At 44.5% G+C, this 19,269-nt stretch overlaps 1 protein-coding gene across 8 annotated transcripts in view; it reads right to left on the bottom strand.

Moving 5' to 3' along the window:
* Positions 1 to 2,687: 2,687 nt before the first annotated feature.
* LOC144685524 (endophilin-B2-like) overlaps positions 2,688 to 19,269 on the bottom strand; it is a 110,633-nt gene continuing 94,051 nt past the window's right edge. For 4 of the 8 annotated variants that reach the window (XM_078550115.1, XM_078550117.1, XM_078550119.1 and 1 more), the window contains 5 exons: positions 13,685 to 13,774; positions 9,429 to 9,529; positions 7,374 to 7,388; positions 5,172 to 5,403; positions 2,688 to 4,088 (listed from right to left, as the gene is read on the bottom strand). In XM_078550115.1, coding sequence (XP_078406241.1) covers positions 3,981 to 4,088; positions 5,172 to 5,403; positions 7,374 to 7,388; positions 9,429 to 9,529; positions 13,685 to 13,774 — 546 coding nt within the window. In that variant the 3' untranslated portion in view covers positions 2,688 to 3,980. The remainder of the gene's footprint in view (positions 4,089 to 5,171; positions 5,404 to 7,373; positions 7,389 to 9,428; positions 9,530 to 13,684; positions 13,775 to 19,269) is intronic. The other 4 variants (XM_078550116.1, XM_078550118.1, XM_078550120.1 and 1 more) reach the window with 1 other exon arrangement.

Here is a 19,269-nt window from a genome sequence, read left to right as displayed (position 1 = left end):
CTTGTCCAGTGCCCCAGGCAGATAACTAGGAGACCCCATGACTTTGCCAAGACGACTTGCATTGCTAAGTGCTTTTCACAATCTAACAAAGTCTCAAAGCACTTTACACCCAATTAAGTCCTTTTGAAGTGTAGTCACTGTTGTAATGTAGGAAACACAGCAGCCAATTTGTGCACAGCAAGCTCCCACAAACAGTAAATTCCCAGATAATCTGTTTTATATCAGCAATGTAGATTGAGGGAAGAAATATTGCCCCGAAAACTGGGGTGAACTCCCCTGCTTTTCTTCAAAATGGTGTCACAGGGTATTCTACTCTCGACTCACACAGTCCCTCAGGACTGCATGGGGAAGGCCAGTCTGGATTTTGTGCTCAAGTCTCTAGGTTGGGACTCTCAGAATCACACAGAACCACAGAAGGAGGCCATTTGGCCCATCGTGTCTGCACCAGCTCTCTGAATGAGCAACTCACCTAGTTCCATTCAAACCCAACCTGCTGACTCAGAGCCAAGAGTGCGATTCACTGAGACACAATTGTCTTCAATTTTGCAACTGCTTTGTTAATTGTTCTGACAAATTTAATCAGATTGTTGCTGGGCCCTTCCGTCACTGTGCTCCCTTTCTTCCTCCTCACTCCCTCCCCTCTCCTCATATCCTTTAACTGCAATTAAAAGTAAAATGGTACAATTTTCAAAAGTGCAGTACTGTATTTTGTGATTACGTTGTAGATATTGAAGAAAGCTGAAGGAACCACTTTACTGGAAGAAACAGCCTTGGTTCATTGAGTAGCATTCTCACCTCTGTGTTAGAAGTGGTTCAAGACCCACTTGAGCACAGACTTGAGCATATACTTTTGGAATAATTTGACCCAGTCTTTCTGCAGCATTGGCATGGTTGTGGGTTTTCCCATACCATCCCTTTCCCCAACCCTAATGGTACATTGGAAGAGGTAAGTTAGCAGTTAAAAAGCTCTGATACAATGAAACAGGAAAGAAAAGAAAGGAGAGAGAAAGAGAAAAAGCATGGGATGAAGAAAAAGAGATAATAAAGAAAAGATAATTTGTGTGTTGAATGAAGCATAAATATTGGCCAGGGTACTGGAAACAACTTTTTTTCCCTTTATTCTTTCATGGGATGTGGGCATCACTGGCAAGGCCAGCATTTGTTGCCCATCCTTAATTGCCCTTGAACTGAGTGACTTGCTAGGCCATTTCAGAGGGCAGTTAGGAGTCAGTCACATGTTGGCCAGACCAGGACAGAAGATTTCCTTCCCTAAAGGGCATTAGTGAACCAGATAGGTTTTTATGACAATCAACATGGTGTTGACTGAGGGATAAATATTGGCCAGGACACCAGAGATGATGCCACTGCTCTTCTTTGAAATAGTGCCATTTACATCCACCTGAGGGGGCAGACAGGGCCTCGGTTTGATATCTTACCTGAAAGACGGCACCTCAGTGCAGCTCTGGAGTGTCAGCCTCAATTTTTGTGCTAATTCCTAGAGTCGCACTTGAATCTGAAACCTTCTGAGGCGAGAGCCACTGGGTCACAGCTGAAGCCATGGAGTACCTTTTGAAGTGTAGTCGCTGTCGTAAACCTGAATGAAATATCAGATACACGCTCCAAAAATAAACCTGGGAACTGAAACCTTTCATCCACACTCTCCAGGCAAACCCATCCACATTGGCAATGGCCAGCGAATGTCAAGAGTGTGGATCCTGAAAGCACAGCAGCGAGGTCAGTAAATACAGAGCTGGATTTCAGTATCAACGTTCAGCCCATCTTCAAAAGACTGGTTGAGTTTTCATCAGAGAGAGTTGTGCTGCACCCACTTCCTTCAACTCGATTACGTCCCAGTGTGAATGACCATCAGCCCAAGTTCAACAGAGTCACTGGCACCAATTCAGTTAGACCCTGCAGTCCCGTCTAATCTCTCTCAAAAATGAGCAACTTCTGCTGGAGATCAGGAATTGATTTTGTTGGGGGGTGGGGCACGAGAGAGCAAGGGGAGTTTTTCCCCAATAAGTTCATTAAATGGAAGAGTGGGATGAAGACGCCTGGGAGGAGGTTCACGTGGAGCAGAAACACTGGCATGGACCGACTGGGGGCCATGTGCTGTGAAATTCGACATAAATTACACTAATTTCAAAATTTGTCGATAGAGGTTATACACAATTAGAAAAGGAAATAGGGACTCTGAGTCACTATTGATGTCCCATGTGCAGTGAGTGTCTACATTTATATTTATTATCTATGTTCTTGAGTACACTATTTGCTTTCGTACTCTGGTTTACCCCATAACTGCCAATTTCTCTCCCCTCCGCAACACCCCTTTTCCTTCCCCTCTTTCAACACCTCCTGCCCTCTCCCAATCCCCCTAGCCCTTCCCCTCCCCTGACATCCTGTCCTCCCCGTCCCTCAATGATCCCCCTGCCCTCCCCCTCCCTCACCACCCCCCCCCACCTCACCACCCCCTCCCCCTCCCTCTCCAAGCCCCCACTGTTCATTGGTAACTGTGGAATTCTGGTCTCATCTCCAGGACATCAGCATCATTTCCATTTCCAATTGTGGAGTGTTCTCCATTCCTGAGATCTCAACTGGTGTAAATCGACTAACTGTGACAGTGTAACAGCCCAGCTTAATAAATTGCAATGGGATGGAGCCAATACGTGTGAGAGTGAGAGTCTGTGTGAAGGCAACCTGGGACAGGAATACTTTATTATTCTTCAAAGATCATTCACTATGCATAGAACAGCAGGACAGGCAGTAAATACACCCAAATTGAATTGAGGGAGTTGTTACAGGTTGATGCAGACAACACAAATCAGGGAATGAACACAGGACCAGGACCTTGCACTGTACATTTACACAGGGATAGTGAACAGCTGTACTGAACAAGCAGGAAGATAACAACTGCAATCGATTTCTAGCGTCCTTCCTAAAAAATGTTCAATTCTGTTAACTTGCACAATGAAAACCACCTTTAATGACAAACAGCTACCTCAAAAATAAAGTTACAAAAGAGAATTAGAGTGTAAAATTGACTTTTAGCCCATTCTGGATTTGGTAACCATGGATTTCTTTTAAAAAATACAATTAACCCCTGAAAATTCTTGTAGCCAGGAGGAGAGTGACTGAAATATGTTTAGCCAATGACAACAGGGTTTGGACAATGGCAGAATTGTGTCCCATCACCACTGCCCACTGCCTGTCCTCCTCAACGGTCAAACACACAAATTTCTGTTTCTCCATCTCCTATAAGCACAAGCTCTGTCACATCACTATCGATATACAACAGTGTGCACTAACAAGAATCCAAAACAACTTAAGCCCTTGGGTTTCAATGAGGGTTTCATCCCACAGGAATTACAATTCCACCTTCCACACTCACACACACACAAAAAAAATCTTCCAGATGTGCATGCAGGAATGCCTCGTACCCTTAACTCTGTCTATAGAGATGTCCCGACACCTGCCTTTCCCCTTCTCGTACCAGTCCATATTTCTAACCAAACTGAAGTTTCATTGGTGAAATGAGATGTCACATTACGTGACTGGTTACAATAATGGAATCCTGCAGGCTGGTTTAACCTGTTTTAAGGAGTGTTCAGTGTACAAATTACTAAAAGCCTTTCTCACACTGTATTTCAACTAGGCTCAGTGCCTGTTTCCAGGGAACTCACCCATTCCATTTGAAATTATATCAGGTTTTTCTAAGCACATGGTTCAAATGGTTTCAACGCAACCAAACACTTTAACATACATAATCAGTCATGTTTTAAATTTCAACAAAACTATATAAAAGTAACATCGTAAACCTCTGCACATTTTTTTTTAAGCTTTCTGGTGCAACCAAAGTTGCCAAAAAAAAAATCTTAAATAATGTTTGACATGACATTAGGAATGAATGGAACACAATTGGTAATGCTAATGTGGTCTTTTTGCAAGTGTCAACCCTTCTGTGTAAGTTCTGCGATGGATCTTTAGTTCAGCAGCTCCAGGTAGGTGACTGGAACTTTTCCTTTCTTGTTGCCCTTTTCTCCCATCAGCCAATCAGAATCCATTCCTGGCAGACTGTACACCGTGATGAGCTACACAGCCAAGCATTGAAAATAAAGAATAGAGTTAGAGTGACCTATTCATAAGCATTCTACACCTACAGTCAACTTTTTAGCCATTATAAAGTCCTCACTTATAATGGAAGCTGTATTGGCACCCTCCTGCCAGCGGTGGCATTGTAGTGTGACATGTTTACATAGGCTTTCTCCATTGGAAATGTGGACGTAGGAATTTATAATGGAAATAAGGACAGAAATTAATCTTAAAATGGAGACCAAATTACACCCTGGTCCAATTATCTCCTCCGTCCAATTTTTTATTTTTATTTATTCTTTCACGGGATGTGGGCGTCATTGACTAGGCCAGCATTTATTGCCCATCCCGAATTCCCTTGAAAAGATGGCGATGAGCCATATTCTTGAACTGTTGCAGTCCATGTGGTGTAGGTACACCCACAGTGCTATTAAGAAGGGAGGTCTTAAAGCTGTTTCAGATGAAGGCTACTTTTGATTATGACTCTGGGATAGGTTATAATTGGGCAATAGTTTAAAATGGAAATAAAATCAGGGAGCGATGTCAAAATGGGATGATGTCAACTTGCTGGCATGCATTGTACATTCTCACGTAAGATCAAGATCGACCCCTCAGTGTGCGACATGTAAATGAAGAGTCTTCAAATTAATAAATTCAAAAAACAAAATTAGACATGAGTGATATCTGAACATGAGTGGGAATGAATCTGGTCTGTCAGATGCCTTTGAGAGAAAGAAAGATCAAACTAGACAAGGGCTGATTTGATTTGGAAAGCAGCTGAAAATTAGATTACTTCTTAAATCAGCTTCTTAAACCAAGCACAATAACTTATTAATACAGAGAAACCCAAGTATTTTGTAACATAGGTAACAGGAAGCAGGCCATGCAGCCTTTGAGTCTGTACTGTCCTTCAATGAGGTCATAGCTGATCAGCACCTTAGTTGCAATATAGATCTGAAAAGTTAGCTTCTCTAGAAAAATCCAGGTCCCCGCTAGTTTGAAAACAGGATGACGAGCAATGCAAGTGGCCAATCTACATTGGGAAGCAGGAAATCTCGCGGGACCACTTGAAAGACACCAACCTCATCGGCCAAGAGCTCAAGCTCACTAGAGTCTGCTGCATCGTAATCGTAGAGAACGCGAGCCTTTCTTGTCCCGCTGGAAGGGGGGATAACTTCAGGGAACCCCACCGAGGATGGCGTGGGGGTGCCCGGCCCCGTTAACGATGGAACGACTGGGATGGTAGCAGCAGATGGGGAAATTCCACTGGGTGGAGCTGGTGAGTCCGCGTTGCCCACAAATGCACTGGGGTACCTGACATTGACAAACAGACATCTGTTATTTCACTGGAATGGTAGACCGCATGGCAGGGGTTGCAGTTAAAGTCAACAGTGCAAAGATATTTAAATAAATAGCCCTTGGTAGTACAGAACTTGAATATTGCTGATAAGAGACACCTGTTTCCTTAGCCTAAGATTTTTGTCTTGCACTCATCAGCACAAAGGCTCAAGGCTTGAACATATTCCTTTTTGCAGAGGATTGGGTCCCTGTTTTGAATAACCCAGGAACTTGGGGAGCCTAAAGTTCCTCATTGTTTCTCCACGGCAACACCCCAGCCAATCAGAATCGACTTGCCTACCATCAGCACCCTTTTCTCCTGTGGTATAAATTGTTGTGATAGTTTGAAATTTGGCATTCTTGTGTTTGTCCTGATGAGTGCTGGACAAAAAGCTTCAGCAACGTGTCTCTCTTTACAGTAATATTTAAATAACTAAAACCCAGTACACACTCGTATCTGGATATAAGTCATTATAGAATAGGCAGCTCTCCGGGCTCATTATGTATGAAGGTTTGAACAGAACTGGAGAGCTAAGGAGGGTGAAATGTGAGGATGAATGAGTCTGCTTCGCTCCCTTGTCATATTGCAGAGAGAGGCACAAGGACAGATTGATCCTCACCACTGTGGCAGAGGACATTTGAGAAAGTTTATGTAAAATGTTTCTTAAATTTAAAAATATAAATTTCCTGCCTTTCTTTCAATGTTTATATCATGGGTAGGCTGCATCTGACAGTAGTTGTCAGGTATACCTCACTGGGTTGCACCCTCGCCTCTGAGCCATCGTGGGTTGAAATCCCACTCCAGGGGTTTGAGCCAAATCTGGGCTGGAACCCGCTGTGCAGTGCTGAGGGAGTGCTACACTGTCAGAGGTGCCGTCCTTTGGATTGAGTTGTAAAACTGAGGCCCTGTCTGTCCTCTCAGGTGGATGTAACGGATCCCACGGCGCTATTTTGAAGAAAAGCGGGGAGTGCTTCATAGTGTCCTGGTCAATATTCATCCCTTAATCAACATCACAAAAACAGATTATCTGACCATTATCATATTATTGTTTGTGAGAGCTGGCTGTGTGCAAATTGGCTGCTGTGTTTCCTATAATGCAACAGTGACCACATCAAAAGTACCTGATTGGCCGTAAAGCGCCTTATTCCCATTATAAATTCCTATATCCACATTCCCAATGGAGAAAGCCTGTGTAAACATGTCACACTACAGTACCATCACTGGCAGGAGGGTGCAATTACAGTTTCCAATATAAGTGAGGACTTTATAGTGGTAAAAAGTTGACTATAGGCATATGTTTATGAATAAATCACTAACTTTTTTCTTTTCTTCAATGCTTGGCTATGTAGCTCATCACAGTGTACAGTCTGCTAGGAATGGATTTTGATTGGCTGATGAGAGTGCCTTTCACAACCTCCTGAGGTTATGAAAGGTACTATATAAATGCAAAGCTGTTTTTCTTTTTCTTTAAGCTTGCTAAGAGGTCAAATTTCCAGGTAACTAGTCTCATTTAACTTTGGTCATTGGACTGGCGTGAGAACAGGTCTGGACAAGTCAATCATTAAGTCAGTGACACACAAGTGGCCGTAAGATACAGGTCACGGAGAATCACTTCGTAAGACATCATCTTATTATGGACACCATCACGGGAAATATATCTACCAGCTGTTCAGGAATATTAACTGTCTACCAAGCCAATATAAAGTCTATCGTTGATAACCATTGATACCAAGAAATCAGGCCAAGTGCATGATTTGAAAGTGAGGGAATATAGCTCTAAACAGCCCAGGCTGCAAGACGCAAGTTTTAAATTCATACAAGAAATGCTGGAGTGCAGGAGGGGGATGGGACCTGGACGGAGAGGGAGGATATCCTTTAAAGGCATCATAAACAGAAGCTTTCAACAGTTGAAGTGTTTACACCATGAACCAAGATTTATACTTACATTTCTCTATTGGAGCTGAAAGCATGAAATGAAAATCATAACGAGTGTTATAAAGATATTTAAGGGATTACCCCCACACACCCCCACCCCACTGTCCCCGTTTAAAGGACTCTGCTAAGATCCAACCCAACCTTGTGAATCAACATTCATCATGGAGCACTTTAGGATCCAACCTGTCCCAAGCTGGTTCAGCCTTCCAGCAATTTCTCTCTCCAACCCCTTTCGCTGGCTCAGGATTGCAAAGATTTTCTGGGAATGATTGGGTTTTGTCAATGACTTCGGAATCACTCTCAAATTATAAATCAGTGCTGCACAAAGAAAAGGAAGGATGGAGTGAGAGAGAAAGAAAGAAAGAGAGAGTGACAGTGCGAGAGAAAAAGAAGTAGCGAGAGAGCAAGGATCAAAAAATAAATATTTGGGGCAGAGGGTGTGGGGGAGAGGGAGATGGGGGACAGAGATAGAGAGAAGGGGCAAGAGAGAGAGAGAGAGAGAAGGGACGAGAGAGAGAGAGAGAGAGAAGGGATGAGAGAGAGAGGGAGAGAGAGAAGGGGCGAGAGAGAGAGAAAGAGAGAGAGAGAGAAGGGACAAAAGAGAGAGAGAGAGAGAGAGAGAGAAGGGACGAGAGAGAGAGAGAGAGAGAAGGGGCGAGAGAGAGAGAGAGAGAGAAGGGACGAGATGGAGAAGGGACGAGAGAGAGGGGACGAGAGAGAGAGAGAAGGGACGAGAGAGAGAAGGGACGAGAGAGAGAGAGAGAGAAGGGACGAAAGAGAGAGAGAGAGAGAGAGGGAGGGAGAGAGAGAAGGGGCGAGAGAGAGAGAAAGAGAGAGAGAGAGAAGGGACGAAAGAGAGAGAGAGAGAGAGAGAGAGAGAAGGGACGAGAGAAAGAGAGAGAGAGAAGGGGCGAGAGAGAGAGAAAGAGAGAGAGAGAAGGGACGAGAGAGAGAGAGAGAGAGAAGGGACGAGAGAGAGAGAGAGAGAGAAGGGACGAGAGAGAGAAGGGACGAGAGAGAGAGGGGACGAGAGAGAGAGAGGACGAGAGAGAGAGAGAAGGGACGAGAGAGAGAAGGGACGAGAGAGAGAGAGAGAGAGAGAAGGGACGAGAGAGAGAGAAGGGACGAGAGAGAGAGGGGATGAGAGAGAGAGAAGGGACGAGAGAGAGAGAGAGAAGGGACGAGAGAGAGAGAAGGGACGAGAGAGAGAGAGAAGGGTCGAGAGAGAGAGAAGGGACGAAAGAGAGAAAAGGGACGAGAGAGAGAGAGAGAGAAGGGACGAGAGAGAGAGATAAGGGACAAGAGAGAGAGAGAAGGGACATGAGAGAGAGAGAGAGAAGGGGCGAGAGAAGTGACAAGAGTGTGGTTGATGTTCACTGTCTCACTGTCATATTGTGTTTATAGGCAGCCGTCATTCTTTCATATTCATTCTCAAGATGGGTTTTGCACTGTCACTGGCAAGGGTTTGGATCTGAACAATACTGAGGGTGGATGCAAGGCCAGGCAGGAGTGCATTGGAATAGTCAAGTCTGGAGATAACGGATGTGAACGTTTCAGCAGCATTTGAGCTGAGGTCGGGAGTGGTGTTGGGTGTTATTATGGAGGTGGGAATAGCTGGTCTTCGTGACAGTGCGGAGATGTGCAAGCTTTTCTCGGGGTCAAATCTGACATCACGGTTACGAACAGTCTAGTTCAGCCTAAGAGAATTGCCAGGGAGAGAGATGGAGTTGGCAGCTAGAGGAGAGAGTTTGTGATGGGGGCCAAAGCCTTTGATCTTCCCAATATTTAGCTGGATTGAATTTCTTCCAGAAATAACACTTTGTTACACAACATAGGGAAATTTGAGAGGTGATGTGGTTGGTGAGTGGAGTGATCTTGGGATGAACAGGTGACTTTGGGGCTATGATTCCCAAAGCTCTCCGGTGCTGGGGCTGTTCCTACAGGACAGTGAAGGGGAATCCAGGATCCAGACCGAGTCTTTGCAAACGCCACCCTTGACTGTGGGAGTCCAACATAAACCAGGCTAAACATTTCTGGATATTCATTTGCTTCTACAGCTCCTTACCTGCCCAATAGTTTCTGCAGATCCAAGGTATACTGGTAACACTGTGCGTAATACGTGCTCTGTGCCTCCACAAACTCATGCAGGCAGCGGAGGTGGTTAGTCTGCAGGAAAAAACATTTCATTCTTTTTAAACTATGATCTGAAACTCGGAATTCTGCAAATGAACAACATTTTCTAGCCAGCCAGGCCTGGTTCAAAACATACTCTACCCTTTAGTTAATGGACTAAATAATGACGACAACAACAATTTCTATAGCACCTTCAACATCATAAAACCCAAAGTGCTTCACAGGAACATTATAAAACAAAATATGACACTGATTCACATGAGATATTAGGGCAGGTGACCAAAAGCTTGGTGAAAGAGGCAGGTTTTTGGGAAGTGTCTTAAAGGAGGAAAGTGGTGTAGGGAGGTGGCAAAGTGTCATGAGATCAGAGTCAACGCATCTGAAGGCACAACTACCAATGGTGGAGCAGTTAAAATTGGGGATGCACAAGAGGCCAGAATTAGAGGGATGCAGAGGCATTGGAGGTTTGTGGGACTGGAGGAGGTTACAGGGATAGGGAGGGGCAAGGTCATGGAGGGATTTGAAAACATGGTCGAAAATGTTAAAATCAAGACGTCTTGACTAGGAGCCAGACTAGGTTAGCAAACACCGGGTGTTGGGACCTGCTGAGGTAATACATGCCAACACAGTTTTGGATGACCTCAAGTTTAGGAGGAGTAGAATGTGAAAGACCAGTCAGGAGTGCATTGGAATAATCAAACTCAGAGGCACCGCAGGCATGAATTAACAACCATTGTACTGGGTCCAATCAAATCAAGGATCAGCATGGGGATCACTTCTCTTTTTGATACATCTATCAATGACCTGGACCCAGGTATACAGGACATAGTTTCAAAGTTTGCAGATGACATAAAACTCAGAAACATGATTAGCAGTGAGGAGGACAGTAACAGACTTCAGGAGGACAGGGACTGGTGAAATGGATAGATACATGGCAAATTAAATTTTACCCAGAGAAATTACTCATTTTGGGAGAATGGACAAGCCTGGCTGTCAAATGAGGAAAGATTGGACAGACTTGGCTTGTATCCACTGGAGTATCCTGTTGGAGTTGTATGGAACCTTGGTGAGGCTACAGCTGGAGTACTGTGTGTAGTTCTGGTCGCCACATTATAGGAAGGATGTGATTGGACTGGAGGGGGTGCAGAGGAGATTCACCAGGATGTTGCCTGGGATGAAACATTTAAGTTATGAAGAGAGGTTGGTTGACTTGGGTTATTTTCGTTGGAGCAGAGAAGACTGAGGGGCGACCTGATCGAGGCGTACAAGATTATGAGGGGCATGGACAGGGTGGATAGGGAGCAGCTGTTCCCCTTAGTTGAAGGGTCAGTCACGAGGGGACATAAGTTCAAAGTGAGGGGCAGGAGGTTTAGGGGGATGTGAGGGAAAACTTTTTTACCTAGAGGGTGGTGACGGTCTGGAATGCGCTGCCTGAGAGGGTGGTGGAGGCGGGTTGCCACACATCTTTTAAAAAGTACCTGGATGAGCACTTGGCACATCATAACATTCAAGGCTATGGGCTAAGTGCTGGTAAATGGGATTAGGTAGGTAGGTCAGGTGTTTCTCATGTGTCGGTGCAGACTCGATGGGCCAAAGGGCCTCTTCTGCACTGTGTGAATCTGTGATTCTGTGAGTCCAGAAGAGTAAGAGGCAATTTGATCAAAACCTTTATGATCTTGAGGGGTCTTGACAGTGTGGATGTAGAGAGGATGTTTCCTCTTGTGGGGAAGAATCTAGAAGTAAGGATCACTGTTTAAAAATAAAGGGTCGCCCATTTAAGACAGAGATGAGGTGATTTTCTTTTTCTCTCTGAGGATGGTGAGCCTTTGGAACTCTCTTCCTCAAAAGGCAGTGGAAGCAGAGTCTTTGAATATTTTTAAGGCAGAGTTAGATAGATTCTTGATAAGCAAGGGGTTGAAAGGCTATCAGAGGTAGGTGGGAATGTGGGGTTGGGGTTAAAATCAGATCAGCCATGATCTTATTGAATGGCAGAGCAGGCTCGAGGGGCCAAGTGGCCTACTCCTGCTCCTAATTCATATGTCCATAGGACAGGAAATATAAACTAAATGGTACAGTTTTTAAAATTAATTAATGGGGTGTGGGCATGGCTGGCTAGACCAGCATTTATTGTCCATCCCTCAATGCCCTTACAGGAAGAGAGAGACCTGGGGGATATAAACACAAATCTTTTGAAGATGGCAGGACGAGCTGAGGAGGCCAATTTAAAAAATAACACAAAGGCTTCTTGCTTTTATAATAGAGATTATAGAAACAAATGCAAGGAAGTTATGCTGGAATTTTTAATGCACTACTAATTAGGTCTCAGCTGGAGCTTATGTTCAACACTGGGCATCATATTCCAGCAAGAATGTCAAGCTTTTGGAGGGGGATGCAGACATTTACTGGAATGTTACCACCCCTCTTCAGTTATGTGGAGAAACTGCAATCGTTCTCCTTGGAGCAGAGGTGGTCATGGGGAGATTCGATAGAAGCGTTGAAAATTATACGAGGGCTTTGGATGGAGCGGACGAGTGAAATTACAGATAGGGTGAAACCGTTCCCATCGGCAGAGGATCAGTATTGAGAGGACACAGATTTAAGATAATTGGCAAATGGACCAGAGGGGAGAGGAGGAGAAATCCTTTCACACAGTGAATTACAGTGATCTAGAACGCACTACCTGAAAATGAGGTGGAAGCAGATGCAACAGTAACTTCCAAAAGGGAGTCGAACAAATACTTGAAAGGGGGAAAACATTTGCAGAGCTATGGGGAAAGAGCAGGGAGTGGGGGACTTATTGGATAGCTGGTTCAAAGAGCTAGCACAGGCATGATGGACCAATTGGCCTTCTCCTCCATTGCATCATTCAATAATGGATATTAGGTTTAGTGGAGGCCTCAGAAAGAAAAACCGATGAAGTTGTGAGGCTGCGGAATTTACTTCCAGGTTTAGTGATTGAGGCAGGAATGATGCCAGCATTCAAAATTAGATTGGATAGGAGGAAAAAAGGGGCTGGAGGGATATGAGAACGTGATAAGTAAATACAATGAGGATATTTGCTCATATGGAGGCATAAACAACATGGACTGGTTGGGCCGAATGGCCTACCTCTGTGTTATAACAGTGTTTCGATGCATTGATATGTTTTTGGTGGGATTTGAGGTCTTGGTATCAGTCTCAACCACCCTAAGCTCCACCCCCGACTTCAAAGGATTGCCATTTAAAATACTGAAGACACTGAAATTAGTGAAGTGCAGAATTTCCTTCTTAATATTTACCATCAAAAGAAGTTATAGCTAACAGGGAAAACTGAACAAATTGGGGCTCTTTGCTTTGGAAAAGAGAAGCTGAGAAGTGTAATGTAATCGAGGTGCAATGTTCAATGGTTAATTGATCTGTGTTTGATCATGCGAGTCTGGTAACTGAACTATGCTCACTGTGCTTGATTGGTTGAGCCTGGGTGTTGACTCAGAGATAAAGTAAACAGACACCACAGAAAGACCAAGAAGCTGGAGTAAGCATGAGTGCAGACATTCTGTGATTGCAAAGATATTTTAAAAGTCTCGTAAATAAACGTGTTGCACACTTAGAAACTAGTGTCATCTCTGCATTGCTCTGAGGAAAATCAGATTTTTAAAAATGTACAACAAACTGGTGAATATGCAACAAGAGATCTTTAAAATTGTGCTGGGTTTCGATAGGGCAGACATAGAGAAGTTTCCACCTGGAGAGGAGAGCAAAACTAGGGACCAGCAATGTAAGAGAGTTACTAATAAATCCAATCGGGAATTCAGGAGAAACTTCTTTACCCAGACAGCAAGGAGAATGTGGAACTTGCTACCACAGGGAGTGGTTGAGGTGAATAGTATAGATACATTTAAGGGGCAGCTGGATAAACATATGAGGGAGAAAAGAATAGAAGGATATGGTGATAGGGTGAGAGGAGAGGGGTGGGTGGAGGCTCATGTGGGGTATAAATGCTGGCATGGACCAGTTGGGCCAAATGGCCTGTTTCAGTGTTGTAAATATGATGTAAACATGCCATAGATTTTTGAGAAAGGAGTTTGGTTTTGGTGGAAACTATTAAGTTATGCTTGTTACCCTGGTAGGGGCTCTATAAACACATTATGAACCATTACAAAGGCAGCCAAATTGCTGAAATAACTGTGGTTCGACTTGGCAACGTACGTGGGTGCTACTGATCCCCTCCAGCAGTAACCTGGTAACCTCTGCTTGCCGGTCAAACTCTGTCTGAGCCAATCGTAACTCTTGTTCTGCCTGTAAATGGAAAAGGTGGGGGAAGGGTTTGGGTGGGGGCGGGAGAAAGGTACAACTAGAGTAAAACTGTACATTAAAACAATGATCTGCAAACAGAGAGTCAAACCAGTTCTGACGCACATCTTCCACAGTAGATACCTCAGCCCAAATTCTTTTCATTGATATGGTCATTTGCCCAGCGTCTGGGTGAATGAACTAACAGCAACTCAAACCACCAGGATCTGGTGATTTTCACGATGGGTTTGGAGTTCCTCAAAGACGAGTTAATTAGTTGTGGTAAGCTAGCTGTGTCGGTCTACTTACTGGGGCGCTCACTTCATCCAGTATATGAACCACATCAGAGGTGGGTCAAAAGGGCGTTGAGTGTGTAAAATATACACAGTTACAGCCATGTACAGTGCACACTTTCATCGCCAGGTCTGTCCAGGCCGTTAAACCTGCCCAAGTATCTTGGCCAATGTTTCACTACAGCTCAAGGCAAAACGGTGCAGAATAAAGCATAACACTGGGGGCCATTCACTGTTGCCAGGCCTTGTCACCATTGAATGCATGTGACCAGTGTGTACCCTGCACTCCAAGTACTTTTTCTAATGTTCTCATGTAGTTTTCATGACTTCAAGGTGGCCTATTGACTTGGAGCAACCATGAACAGTTTAAATCATGTAATTCTGTACTGCTTCAGTCTGTTATCTGAAATATACAATTAAAACAAGTGATTTTATTGCATCATAAAAATATTTTACAAATGCTAACTCCAGATGTCAGTGCAATCAGCCAATTGGTTGCTAATAACTACCATGAGTGCTACGGTAGGAGGTTTATGATTCCTTCTACATGTGCTGAATCACTTTCACTCCTTGCAATGTCTAAACGTGGAAGATAAAATGTGAGGTTACACAAAAATGAACAATGTGGAAAGAATGGAACCATAACATACTGATTAGAATAACGCAGCACAAGGGCCCAGGCACTCGTCTACACACTGGAGGCTGGGGAGCAGCAGCATATTGAAACTGTCCTTCCCGAATGGGGATGACCCCACCCCCCCCGCCACCCCCCCACCCAACCACCATCAACTGCATTCGGAGAACACACTGCTGCAAACCGCTGGGATTGAGTTTATGCACAAAATTTGAAACTATCCTCCACTCACTGCACTTTGTGACAGAAATAATCCTGCCTTTATTGGTAGGCTTTGCTGTAGTTTCGGTCATGAGCTCAGTTTGCCGAGGCCCTTGTTTGAATCTTGTTTGCTCTAAAGTCCTGCCGTAAATCCTACCCCATTCATTATGCATTATATAAAACAGCTAATGAAGGGCACGTTACACATGGTGGATGGTACTGGCAGTGTTTGGGCTCTGTCAGACACCACCTGCACTGCGCATTAATGGCTGTTGTCGCTAAACCCATTAAATTGATTGGGAAGGTTTCATGGACCTTTCTCAGGGAATTTTAAGGAGGTTGGGATTGGGCTTCTTAAACCATTTCTTTGGACACTCAAGAATGTATTGAATCTTTCTGAAGAACCATGAAAGGTGCAGTATAAGAAATAAAACCACAAGCAAGTTTGGGAGGGAGGCAGTGTCAGGTTGGATGCTCTTGTCACCTGCCATGTGGTGCAGGTCGACAGAAGAGCACAAGATATAGGAGCCGGAATAGGCCGTTTGGCCCATCGAGCCTGTTCTGCCATTCAGCAAGATCATGGCTGATCTGACAATCCTCAACTCACCTCTCACCCCCATATCCCCAAAACCCCTTAGTATCCAAAAATCTGTTGACTCTATCCTGAATATACTGAACAGCTAAGCATCTACAGCTTCTGAGAATTCCAAAGATTTACAACCCATCTGAGTGAGGGTTTTTTTGCCTCATCTCAGTCCTGAAGGGCCGATGCCTTATTCTGAGACAGTGACCCCCCACCACCGCTGTTCTAGATTCCTCAGCCCAGGGGAAGCTGCCTCTCAACATCCATCCTGTCAAGCCCCTTAAGAATTTTGTATGTTTCAATTAGATCGACTCTCATTCTTGTAAACTCAGGGAGTACAGGCTGAGTCTAGGCTTGACTGGCCTTTCACTGCCTGTCAATCTGCAGATGGTCAGGAAGAATGGAGCACTTGGTTAATTAAATGGCCAATCTCACATCTGTTCTGGAGTTAGGAGTAATGCGAGGAAATGGTCCTATACCCCACTGCCCCACAGAAGCCCCCGTGTGCCATTTACCAGCTTCTGTGTTTCCAGTCTCAGCCTCCAGTGTGCAGCACAAAGTTAATACCTTATACTTACTGGCCAGGCAGTTGAACAGAGACAAGTATAACCCTACTGAGCACATCAGTTGTTCATTTAAAAAAAATGTTTGTCTTAAAGTGTACAATTAGAAGGTTTAAAAACAAACTCTGTATTTAAGGAGACGATGCATTAAACATTCAGAAGTGCAGCATTAACACATTCCAACAATTGTACAATAGGTTAAACACTGAATCTCCAACAGTTCATACCTATGTTCAAACCTCCAGTTCCATAAAAAATCACATACTTACATTCCTCCATATTAGACAAATCTATCAAAGGGAGTTTGAGAGATTGGGCTGAGGCAAGTTGCAATTTTATTATTTAGCGCAAGATAATCAAGAATGAACAATTTGATGGAACATTTGAAGAGCATTCTGATTAGGTGCAGAGGGTTAAAATCGGGGGGGGAGGGGGGTTAAATTCGAGCATTTCTTACAGGGCAATTGCTAAAGAACAAAAAACTAACAGCAACACCCTGGTGTTAATACAAAAGCAGCATGAAAAACGTGGCAAAGGGTATTCCATTTCCAAAGATTAATCCAGCACGGGTTTTTTTTTTTAAACGCCCCACTCTTGCCAATCAGAAAACAGAAAACACATTAAAGCAGCAAAAACTTCAATTTAAAATTAGGAAATGAAAGAATATGTCCAAAATCCAGGCTATCCCTTTACGTTTTCTACATGGGTAGGACTCAAGCAGAATCTAACACAAGGTGGAGCTGGCGACAGCTGGTTTTGTTCCATCACAGCTTCTGTACGAGGATTAGAGTCCATTTGATGGAAAGGGCTAAACAAGGCTGAATTGCTGGTTTGGGACATATCTCCAAATCATCGATATCTGGCCAATACTCTTAACGCACGTCTGTCATTTTCTAGAATAATCCTCATTCCACATGTGGTTAATCAATCAAATCATTAAAGATACCGTTGTGATTTTTTTAAAGAAAATAAGTCAAGAACAGTTCTTCAACATTTCCCAGGAAAAGCCAAGAACTGTCTATAAAGCTGCAATAGGTACTCCAGGAAATAGGGTGATTTTTTTTTGTCCATGAGGTGAAGGATATCATTTATTTTCCTGAACAGGTCACCACTCACAGTGGTCTTTAAAAATGCAAATTTGAATCTCTTAAATTTACCTTTTAGACAAATAGATTTAATAAAAATGGAACTGCAGAGTCATCAGTTCCTGAGGTACCTGCAGCGAGAGTGAGAACTGCAGTGGTGTATTTCAACTTTAGCGTTCCACACAAAGCTGCAAAGGTCCAGGTTTGGTAAGGCAATAGTTTGAGCCAGAATAGGATTGCCCGTGAGTAGTCGGGCAAGTGCCTATTGCAGCTTTAACCCTCCAATCCCCTCCATCCTTTCCCAATAGGCATGAAAAGACTAGAGTGTAGGTCACATGGTAAATACAGAGGAAACCGTCAAACACCATGGCAACCAGGGAGTCATCAATACGCCTTACCTTGTGTGGGCGCCTTCAGCTCATGTTTAGATGGAATTTACAGTTGTTTAAATCCAAAATGTAAAAATAACGGACGAACCAAATTTGATTTTTGATTGTTGAGCTAAATTTCTTCAAAATTGGGTGTAAGGTGTTTTACTGCACTGTGCAGGAGAGATTGTCGAATTGAACGTAACTAATATCAGCTGGAATAGACCATCTGGCCCTTCAAAGCCAGCACTGCCATTCAATGAGATCGTGGCTGATCTTTTACCCCCACTCCACTCCACCATTCCGCACGCTCCCCATATCCTTCATTCCATTTGTAACCAAAATAATCTATCGACTCCTATCCTGAATATACTCACTGACTGAGCATCCACAGCTCTCTGGGGTCAATAATCTCAAAGATTCGCGACCCGCCCGAGTGAAGAAACCGCTCCTTGGGCTGGATTTTACACTCACCCCCACCCCCGCACCCCACCCCCAATCCGCTGTCAGGCATCTTTTGAGCAGGGGCTGGGGCACCTTTCAAATATGTCGGGCGGCCAGCCCACGACCTTCGCAGCCACCCCCGAGCTCACCTCCATGATACGCTGGGTGGATGGGTGCCGAAATTGGCAGCCATTTTTATTAAAGACTAGTTAGGCTTGTTAGCAAGCCTATTGACGGAAATGCTGCCTATGGCAAAATACGGTTGGCGTGGGCTGGTGGGCGGGAGTGGACAACCTGCTTTTGGTGGCCTAGATGAAAAATGGCAGGAAGAAATGTGGAGGGCACCTCATCTGGGGGGGTGGGGTGGTGGTGGTGTTCCCTGTGTGCATTGGGAGCAACCCCACTTCCCCCTCCCCCACAGATGTCACCCTCTTCCTTTCTCACTGCCTGCCCTCCAACCCCCGTCTCCCCACTTCCTGGGCTCTTGGACCCATCCTGCCCCCCAGCAAGGTTATGGCTGCGGGGCAGAAGCCTTTCTGGCGTGTCAGCGGCTGGTCGTCTTTTGTTCCGGGCCTCCCCCACCCGCCCCCAACTGCCTGCCCATCCCCCCCACCATCACCCCACCCCACACACCCCCCAACCTCATCTCCACCCCTCTGTAAAACCCAGTCTCATCTCAGTCCTAAATGGCTGACCATTCTGACCCTTATTCTGAGACTGTGACCCTGTGTTCTCGATTCCCCAGCCAGGGGCAAACATTTTCTCAGCACCTACCCTGTCGAGCCCCCTGAGAATTTTATCTGTTTTAATGAGGTCACCTCTCTAGAGGTCTTTTTAACTCCAGGGAATAGGCCTGGTCCACTCAATCTCTCCTCATAGAACAAATCCCCTCATCCCAGGAACCAGTCTACTGAGCATCCATTGCACTCCCCCTAGGGTAAGTATATCCTTCCTTAGGTAAGGAGACCAAAACTGTGCATAATATTCCAGGTGCGCCCTCACAACACACTGTAGAATTGTAGTAAGGCTATTTTACTCTTATACTCTCATCCCTTAAAACAAAGGCTAACGTACCATTTACATTCCTAATTGCTTCCTGTACCTGCATTTTAACTTTCACCTGAATAGCAAGTTCCCAGTCCCAAAAATGACAAGTTCTTCCTGCCTTCAGCAATGTTTGACATTTCTGCCCCCACTCACCCTCTCTCTGTTCTTTCACCAGGCCTATAGATTTATGGATTGGAAACCGGAACGAGGTAATGATGTCCGAGTTACTGCCCAGAATCTGAAAGATGTTCTTTGCACTTGGTAATTTGGACTATGGACAGAC

This window comes from Cetorhinus maximus, chromosome 10, assembly GCF_964194155.1.
Source record: "Cetorhinus maximus chromosome 10, sCetMax3.hap1.1, whole genome shotgun sequence".
NCBI lineage: Eukaryota > Metazoa > Chordata > Chondrichthyes > Lamniformes > Cetorhinidae > Cetorhinus > Cetorhinus maximus.
Note: the sequence above shows the minus strand (reverse complement) of the source record. Positions and strands in the feature narration are given on the sequence as shown.